Source organism: Carcharhinus amblyrhynchos, chromosome 3 (assembly GCF_965287045.1).
Source record: "Carcharhinus amblyrhynchos chromosome 3, sCarAmb.v2.hapA, whole genome shotgun sequence".
NCBI lineage: Eukaryota > Metazoa > Chordata > Chondrichthyes > Carcharhiniformes > Carcharhinidae > Carcharhinus > Carcharhinus amblyrhynchos.
In genome coordinates, this window is record NC_137326.1 from 97,740,961 (window position 1) to 97,751,450 (window position 10,490).

At 44.2% G+C, this 10,490-nt stretch overlaps 1 protein-coding gene across 1 annotated transcript; it reads right to left on the minus strand.

The window, feature by feature from the left end:
- Positions 1-9,064: 9,064 nt before the first annotated feature.
- On the minus strand, positions 9,065-10,018 carry LOC145341233 (G-protein coupled receptor 55-like). The gene has a single exon (XM_080186158.1). The coding sequence runs from the start codon at positions 10,016-10,018 to the stop codon at positions 9,065-9,067; it is 954 nt and encodes a 317-aa protein (XP_080042284.1).
- Between the last annotated feature and the right edge of the window lie 472 nt (positions 10,019-10,490).

Sequence of the window (10,490 nt, forward strand, 5' to 3'; positions counted from 1 at the left end):
AAGGTGACTTGATCATTCATAGAAAGAAAGGAAAGCAGGAATTGCATTCATATAGCACCTTTTATGACTACTGGACGTCCCGATGCACTTTATAACCAATGACGTGCTTTTGAAGTGTTGCAATGCAGGAAATTCAACAGCTAATTTGAACTCAGCAGTACCTCACAAACAGTAATGTGATAATGACTAGAAAATCTGTTTTGGTGATGCTCATTGAGAGATAAGTATTGAGCAGGACACCAGTGATAATTCCCTGTTCTTCTTCATAATAGTGTCATTAGATTTTTTTATACCCTCTTGAAAGAGCAGAGGCTCAGACTAATCAGACCATTAAATGGCTGCTGACCTGATCCAAACTACTAATGATGTTTATGTCTTGACTTTTCAATGACTTGTTGCCAGTTAAATGTCTCATCTAAAACTTCTGACGGTGCAGCACTCCCTCAGTAGTGCACCAATGTGTCAGCCTAGATTGTATTGTTCATGGAACAAAAGCTGTTTGCCAATCTGCTCCATATTTACTTTTAGTTTACGCCAACCTCACATGTAATCTTAAAACTGTTTCATTTATTACCTCTAGATTTTTCTATTTCAACACTTTCCTGCCTGGTCTCCCACATTCCATCCTCTGTAAACTTGAGATCATCCAAAACTCTGCTACCTCTATCTTAATATGCAGCAAACCCTGTTCTCCTGTTACCCCTTGCTCACTGACCTACATTGGATGCAGAACAAGCAAGATCCTGATTTTAAGATTCTCATCCTTGCTTTCAAATCCCTCCAAGATCTCTCCCCTCCGTCCAACCACACAACTCACTTAGGTATCTGCACTCCTCTAATTCTGGCCTGCTGTGCGTCGCCAATTTTAATTTTTCCACCCTTGGTGACTGCACATTCAGTTGCCAAGGCTACAAGTCTGGAATACCCTTCCTACACCTTGCTACCTCGCTTTCAACTTTTTAAGTCACTCCTTAAAATCTACCTCTCTCCAAAATGTTGAACATGTGACCTATTAGCCCAGACTATCCAAATCCAATAGCATGGGTACTGAGGATTGAATGTAGAGGGGCCAAATAGCCTACTCCTGTTCCTATTTACTATGTTACTGTAATTGCCCAAGAGAAGGTAGCGGTGAACCATTTCCTTGAACCATCACATCCATGTAGTTACACCCATGGTGCTGTTACTTTATTTATCACAAGTAGACTTAAATTAACATTGCAATGAAGTGACTGAAAATCTCCTAGTCGCTACAATCTGGCGCCTGTGCGGGTACACAGGGAGAATTCAGCATGGCCAATGCACCTAACCTGCACATCTTCAGGCTGTAGGAGGAAACCAGAGCACCCAAAGGAAACCCACACAGACATGGAGAGAATGTGCAAACTCCACACAGACAGTGACCCAAGCCAGGAATCGAACCCGGGTCTCTGGCACTGTGAGTGCTAACCGCTGTGCCACCATGCAGCCCCAGAGGGGGAGTTCCAAGATGTTGGCCTAGTTACCATGAAGAATGGCGATATAGTTCCAAGTCAGTATGGTGTCTCCTTTGGAGGATAGTTTACAGGTAGTGGTGTTCCCATGTGCCTGCTGCCCTTGCCCTCCTAGGGGCTAGAAGTCACAGGTTGGGAGTTGTCAAGAAAACTTTGGTGAGTTGCTACAGTGCATCTTGTAAATGGCATCAGCTCTAGAGCCTGTCGACTTTTTGATATGTCTTCTTTCATCCTGTGTCACTTTAGACATGAAATAAAGCTGTTAGGCTGCTTTAAAAACAATTATGATCAGGAATCAAAACATCTCCTGTCAATCAGTTATGTGATAGGTTAGTATTCTCTCATTTGAAGAGTTTTGGAATGGCCTCTTTCACGCCTTTTATTAGTCTCCTTACAGAAGAATACTTTAACAAAGAATAATAGGTTGATTTTTGATTGCATTATCAACAAATTAAACATGACCTGATATCAAAAATAGAAACATCTGCCTCAATAAAGAAGTCATGTGGAAAAAAAATCTGCAAGAAACAACAACAAAAAAAGTTCAAAATAAATTGATTAAAATAAAAATTAAACAAAATTCCTTTTGCCCTTTAAGAGCATTTTATTACATATGATTTTTAAATAGCTGAAATGGGCAGGTTGAATGCATTAGCTTGGTTGTGTCTTTAACCACAGGAAATTGTGCGCACACACATTAATATTTGTTATCCCATATGTGAAAAATAAGCCTTTTGCACAAAACTCTACACAGGCAGAATTGGATTTGGAACGTTGCACCAACAAATTGCAGTTAGGGAGAGATGATAGTGTTGTGGTATTGTCGCTGAATTAAGGACACTGGGGATCTGGGATAGAATCCCACCACAGCAGTTGGTGAAATTTAATTTCAATAAAAATCTGGAATTAAAAGTCCAATATGAACATGAAATCATTGTCAATTGTCATAAAAATCCACCAGGTTCAGTAGTGACCTCGAGGGAAAGAAATCAGCTGTACTTATCTGGACTGCTCTATATGTGACTCCTGACATGGAGCGGTATGGTAGCACAGTGGTTAGTATTGCTGCATTACAGCACCAGAGACCTGGGTTTGATTCTGGCCAGGGCTGGAGTTGCACGTTCTCCTCATGCCAGCATGGGCTTCGTCCAGGTTCTCTGGCTTCCTCCCACACTCCAAAGATGTGCAGGCAGGCTAGGTTGATTTGGCCATGCTAAATTGCCCCTTAATGTCCCACGATATGTAGATTGGAGAGATTAGCAGGGTAACAGGGAAAGGGCCTAGGTAAGATGCTCTGTGGGAGAGTCAGTGCAATCCCATGGGCCAAATGGCCTTCTTCTACACTGTAGGGATTTATAATCAATTCTATGATCAGATTCGTAGCAATATGGTTAATCCCCTCTGAAATGTGCCACTAAGTACAAAGGCAATTAGAATTGGACAATAAATGCTGGCCCAACCAGTGACGTCCACACCCACTGACTTTTTAAAAGAATGCATTTTTTTTTGCTGACATTCTGAAATGTCTCTTTATGAACCTTGTTTCACCTTTTAGTTCTGTGTTTATTAGAATTCTCAATAGTGTGATTCATACATTCACACATTTCAGTGTTTGCGTGGATAACCAAAAATGTTGCATTTTTTTCTCTTTTAATAAGAACATAAGAACGTAAGAAAACTGCAGCAGGCGACGGTGCAGAGGGACCTTGGGGTCCTTGTGCATGAGTCGCAAAAACCCAGCCTGCAGGTGCAGCAGGTGGTCAGGAAGGCTAATGGGATGCTGGCCTTCATAGCGAGGGGGATTGAATATAAAAGTAGGGAGGTCTTGCTGCAACTGTATAGGGCATTGGTGAGGCCGCAGCTGGAGTACTGTGTGCAGTTTTGGTCGCCGCACTTACGCAAGGATATTTTGGCCTTGGAGGGAGTGCAGAGGAGGCTTACTAGGCTGATATCGGAGTTGAGGGGGTTGAGCTATGAGGAGAGGCTGCATAAACTAGGCTTGTACTCGTTAGAGTTTAGAAGAATGAGGGGAGATCTCATTGAGACATATAAGATGATGAATGGGATGGATAGGATAGAAGTGGAGAGACTCTTCCTGCTCAGAAAGGACAGTAGGACTAGGGGGCACAGCCTCAAGATAAAGGGGGGGGCAGCTTAGAACAGAGTTGAGGAGGAACTTCTTCACTCAAAGGGTGGTGAATCTCTGGAATTCTCTGCCCGTTGAAGTGGTGGAGGCTGCCTCGCTAAATATTTTTAAGACGTGGGTTGATGGGTTTTTGATAAGCGAGGGGATTAAGGTTTATGGGGAGAGGGCGGGAATGTGGAACTGAGCCACGACAGATCAGCCATGATCTTATTGAATGGTGGGGCAGGCTCGAAGGGCTAGATGGCCTACTCCTGCTCCTATTTCTTATGTTCTTATGTAAATAGGAGCAGGAGTAGGCCATCTAGCCCTTTGAGCCTGCCCCGCCATTCAATAAGATCATGGCTGATCTGTCATGTCTCAGTTCCACATTCCCGCCCTCTCCCCATAACCCTTAATTCCCTTGCCTATCAAAAACCTATCAACCCGCGTCTTAAATACATTTAGCGAGGCAGCTTCCATCACTTCAACGGGCAGAGAATTCCAGAGATTCACCACCCTTTGAATGAAGAAGTTCCTCCTCAACTCCGTTCTAAACCGCCCCCCCTTTATCTTGAGGCTGTGCCCCCTAGTCCTACTGTCCTTTCTGAGCGGGAAGAGCCTCTCCACCTCTATCCTATCCATCCCATTCAACATCTTATATGTCTCATGAGATCTCCCCTCATTCTTCTAAACTCTAACGAGTACAAGCCTAGTTTATTCAGCCTCTCCTCATAGTTCAAACCCCTTAACTCCGGTATCAGCCTAGTAAACCTCCTCTGCACTCCCTCCAAGGCCAAAATATCCTTGCTTCAGTGCGGCGACCGAAACTGCACACAGTACTCCAGCTGCGGCCTCACCAGTGCCCTGTACAGTTGCAGCAAGACCTCCCTACTTTTATATTCAATCCCCCTCGCGATGAAGGCCAGCATCCCATTCGCCTTCCTGACCACCTGCTGCACCTGCAGGCTGGGTTTTTGCAACTCATGCACAAGGACCCCGAGGTCCCTCTGCACCGTCACCTGCTGCAGTTTTTTGCCATGTAAGTAATAGTCCTTCCTACCATTATTCCTACCAAAGTGAACAACTTCACACTTGCCAACATTAAATTCCATTTGCCAGTTCCTGGCCCATTCGCCCAGCCTATCTAGATCCTTCTGCAGACTTTCCACACCCTCCGCACAATTTGCCGTTCCACCGATCTTGGTGTCAGCAGCAAATTTTGACACCATACACTCGGTTCCCTCCTCCAGATCATCTATATAAATGGTAAATAGCTGAGGCCCCAGCACCGACCCCTGGGGCGCTCCACTAGTCACCAACCGCCAATCCGAATAGCACCCATTGACCCCCACTCTCTGCCTCCTATTTGACAGCCAATCCCCTATCCACACTAACACCCTACCCCCAACTCCATGCCCCCTGACCTTCTGTAATAACCTCTTGTGCGGCACCTTATCAAATGCCTTCTGAAAATCAAGAAACACCACATCCACCGGCTCTCCTCTATCCACCGCCCTAGACACATCCTCATAGAACTCCAATAAATTCGTCAGACACGACTTCCCCTTAACGAAACCGTGCTGCGTCTGCTCTATCAAACAATTCTCCTCGAGATGCCTCGCTATTTTCTCCTTGATCACGGATTCTAACATTTTACCTACAACAGACGTTAAACTAACCGGCCTAAAATTCCCTGCCTTGTGCCTGCCACCCTTCTTAAACAACGGCGTAACATTAGCCGTTTTCCAATCTTCCGGCACTTACCCACAAATAATAAAGGAAGTATTGAATCATAAAGTAAATACATGGTTTTAAAATATTTAAATGAAATTAAGTACTAAGAGAACTAAAACTTTGTCTGTTTAACCCAGTTTCAGTTTTGTAATGTAACCATGATACTTGACTGTAAAAAATACATTTTGTTGCACCATGGTTAGATAAATCTCAAGCAAGGAAGAGTTGCAAACGATTTTCCCATCACAGTGCTGATGGCTGGCTGATATTAACTAATGGAATATATTGTATAACCACTCACAGATGATAGAATTACTACTGAAAATAATAATGGAAGTTTTATGCTTCTGTATAAATATTGTTTTAAATATATGTGAACTGCTGCTATTCTGCATTATTTGTAGTAAATTCTAGAGGGATTCACATTTCTCGAGCATTTTTTAAAATTTTTGTACCCTACCACACTGAGTGTTAATCACCCTTTATAAGAAGATTTCCTGGATCTAAATACTAAATTTACCCTAAATCAATTGGAAACTTGTTCCCTCGTCCTATTCTCATTTTATTACCCTGGATGTTCTTTTCTAATCAGTTTAGATACCTGTAAATTATATCCCTTTATCTTTTAACTAGGTAGCTTATTTCAGAGAGCATTTAAGAGTCAACCATATTGCAGTGGGACTGATCATAAATTTGACTTGAAGCTGGAGCCATCAGAATTTTCCGTTATTTTCTCATTACTAAATCGTATGACAGGAGGGCTCAGTCCTCCAAATCTTCTTTCTTTCACATCCAAGCTTTAAAACTTTAATTTAAACCTTACAACCAAGGTTGCATATTGGGCATAAGGTGCCCTTGATATCAAGACCATGACCTGAATTTTCCCATCCTGCCCACCACAGGAATCGTACTGGGCTTGGGGATAGACCATGCAAATGTCTGTTGACCTCGGATGCGATTTTCTGGTTTGGGTTGTGCAGGAAAATCCCACTCCACATTTGACCGAGTGTGGCATTAAGGAACCCTAGCAAAAATGTAATCAATGGATAACAGGGGGCAAACTCTCCTCTGGTTGTAGTCATACCTGGAACATCAGAAGATGGTTGTATTTGTGGTGGGGTCAGTCATCTCAGCTCTAGAACATCTCTGCAGGAGTCCCTCAGGGTAGTGTACTAGGCCCAACCACCTTCAACTGCTTCATCAATGACCTTCCGATGATTGCGCAATGTTCAGTACTATTCGCGACTCCTCAGTTACTGAAGCAGTCCGTGTTCAAATGCAACAAGATCTGGACAATATCCAGGCTTGTGCTGACAAGTGGCAAGTAACATTCATGCCACACATATGCCAGTCAATGACCATCACCAATAAAAGACAATCTAACCACCGGCCCTTGAGATTCAATGGTGGTACCATCACTGAATCTCCCCATTGTCAACATCCTTGGGGTCACCATTGACCAGAAACTCAACTGGACTCACCACATAAACACAGTGGCTACAAGAGCAGGTTAGAGACTAGGAATACTGCAGCGATTAACTCACTTCCTGACTCCCCAACGTCTGTCCACCATCTACAAGACACAAGTCAGGACTGTAATGGAATACTCTTCACTTGCCTGGATGGGTGCAGTTCCAAAACTTAAGAAGCTTGACACCATCTAGGACAAAACAGCCCATTTGATTGGCACCACATCCACAAACATCCACTCCCTCCACTACTGATGCTCTGTAGCTGGGAAGTGTACTATCTACACGATACACTGCATAAATTCATGAAGATCCTTACACAGCACTTTCCAAACCCATGACCACATCCATATAGGACAAAGTCAACAGATACATGAAAACACTAAACCTGCAAGTTCCCCTTCAAGTCATTGACCAATCTAACTTGGAAATATATCGCTGTTCCTTTGCAGTAGCTAGGTCAAAATCCTGGAATTCCCTCCCTAATGTCATTGTGGGTTTTCCCATAGCACATGGAATTCAACACTTCAAGAAGGCAACTCATCACCACCTTCTCAAGGACATCTAGGGATGGGCAATAAATGATGGCCAGCCAGCGATACCCATGTCCCATGATTGAATGAAAAGAATCTGCAGCTGCCCTTGACGACATTATCTGAAAACACATTAGTTTCCACACAAAAATTAATGACAACTAGCTTTACCTTATGACAACTTTTCTCCTCTCTTCCACTGTCTATAAATGGTCAGATTACCAGGCACCCAGTACTGGATGAGCAGAAATTTGCTTCAATTAAGTACTAGGAAGACTAAAGTCATTGTCTACTGTCACTGTCACAAATTCCACTCTCACACTACTTAGCCCTCCCTTATTCAGGAACTCTTTGAGGTTGAACCAGACCATATGTAAACTTGGTGGCATATCTGACCCCAATGTGACCTTTCAACCATATATCTGTACGGTCGCTAAGACTGAATATTTTCACCTCTGTAACACTGCCTGTCTCCACTCTTGCTTCTGTTCTTCTGCTATTGAAACCATCATCTGTCTTTGTTACCTCCAGACCTAACTATTCTAATGCTCACCTGGACAGCCTCCCACTTTCTACCCTTTGTAAAATTGAGGTCATCCAAATGTCTGCTCTCCGTGTCCTAACTCACAGCAAATCCCTTTCATCTGTTGCCCCTGACCTACATTGACTTCCTGAAAATGCCTTGATCGCAAAATTCTCATCCTTGTTTTTGAATTAATTGACAGCTGCGCCTCTCCTCTGATCCTATCGCCCTCCAAGATACTTCACTGAGCATCTTTGATTTTGGTCACTCTACAATTTGTGGCCATCCTTCAGCTGCCCAGGTCCTAAGCTCTGGAATTCACTTGCTAATCCTCTCCGACACTCTACATCTCTTTCCAGTTTTAAGACACTTCTTATAACCTACCTCTTTGACCAAGAATTTTATCACATGTCTTAATGTCACTTATTATGTGTTTCAGTGTCATATTCTGTTCCATAATGCCTCTGTGAAATGCCTTGGCCAATTGTAATAAATCCAAATTGTTTTTGTTGTATTACCTTGGAACTGTGGCATACCATTTAATAGAATGCAGGATTCTATTTGCCTATTTGCTTACTGCAACTTAAATACATCCACACAAGACTCCTTCTTTTCCCCTGCAAGCGTGGCATCAAGAAGAATGACTACTAAGCCCTTTACCATATATCTGTGCAAAACCGTGGGACAGAGGACATTGCAAATTGCCACATCAAATCCTTCTGCTGTCACTTCAGTGTTCATCTTGCTCCAACTTGCTGACTAGTGACTATATTTGAGGTCACCATTTTTAACATGTTTTTCTGGTGCAATTATTTGCTAATTGTTCATGAAGTTAGAAACCAGCGTTAGAAATATTCATTAGCTGCAGGAGGGTGACCTGCGAATGAGGCAGAGATGGTAGATAAACTTTTTGTGAGCGCTTCAACGAGATCATCGCTGCAGAAAAGTAGGTTAGCAGCACTGGGGTGAAGGTTGATTTTGATTTGATTTATTAATGTCACATGGATTAGCATACCATGAAAGCTATTGTTTCTTGAGCGCTATACAGACAAAGCATACCATATGTAGAGAAGGAAAGGAGAGAGTGCAGAATGTAGTGTTACAGTCATAGCTAGGGTGTAGAGAAAGATCAACTTAATACAAGATAGGTCCATTCAAAAGTCTGACAGCAGCGGAAAAGAAGGTGACTAAGAATCGAGTGAGGCGGGTATGGTAGAATCTGTTTTTAACTCGCAGGTGGCCATTTGAGTGCTCGAACTGGGTACAGGCTGGGAGTTTGACTGGCGCAATTCCTTGATGCCGTAGAAATAGTAGACGGCATCCAAGCAGCAGTTGACATTGGCCAGGTAGAGGCAAATATGCAGGGTGTTCTGCAGTGGTTGACAATAGCTGTTTGAGAGGAAACCATTGGTGACCAAGAAGTACAGCAGCAGCCCGATGTGATAGGGCGTGAAGCAGACCAGGAAAATGAGCAAATTGGACCGGACGATTTTGGTGGATTTATCCGCCCAGCCCCCCGAGCTCTGTTTGGCTTTAACCTTCAAGCTGTGGATGATCTGCAGCGAGCAGAACATCATGAGGGAGACACAGGCCAGAAACAGCACCTCCAGGATGATGATGAATTCCAGTTTCCACACTTCTGACGAGAGCCCATAAAAGCAGGAGCAGGAATTGCTGCTCAGATAGATGTAAGTGCTTCCCAGACCCATCACAACCCAGATGCTGGCGCAGATCAGCGCCGTTACCCTGGGGGAGGAGATGGATCTGCTCAGGAAAGGGAATTTGATGGCCAAATAGCGATCCACACAGATGAGGGTTATCAGCAGGATGCTGCCATATGTGTTGACAAAGCAGAAAGACTCCAGGAGCTGGCAGAACCTCTTCCCCAGCGGCCAATCCCGGCTCACATAGAAAGCGTAGACCTTGAAAGGCAGGGAGAAGAGTAGAAGGATATCCGAGATGATGAGGTTGCTCATGTAGATGGTAGACTTGGTCCGCTGCTTTATCTTACACCAGATTATGCAGAACGCCACTCCATTCAGTACTGACCCAATGCCGATCGTCGGCAAACTAAACACAAGCATCACCACCTGATGTGACCATTCAAACTGTTCCGGGGAGCTGTTGTCTGTACAATTCATCACTGAAAGAAGCCGAGGACAAGTTTTCAAAACATTGAAATGTCTCCCCTCCTGGCCCCACACCTCCCTCATACACCCCCCCAAATCCCCCTTTCTCTCACACACACAGCCCCACACACTCCTTTTCTTCACTCACACAGACCCAGACCTCCCTCTCTCTCTTACACACAGCCCCACACCTCCCTCTCACACACAGACACACAACCAAAACCCCCGCTCCCTCTCAGACACACACATAGCCCTACACTCCTCTCTCACACAGACACACACACAGCTCCACACCCCCCCCCTCACACACACATCCCTCTCTCTCACACACACACAACCCAAACCCCCCTCTCTGTCACACACATATAGACCCACATCCCCTCTCTCTTTCTCTCTCGCACACACACACACAAACACACACAGCCCCACACTCCCCTCTCTCTCTCACACACACACACAACTCAACCAACCCCCCCACACACAC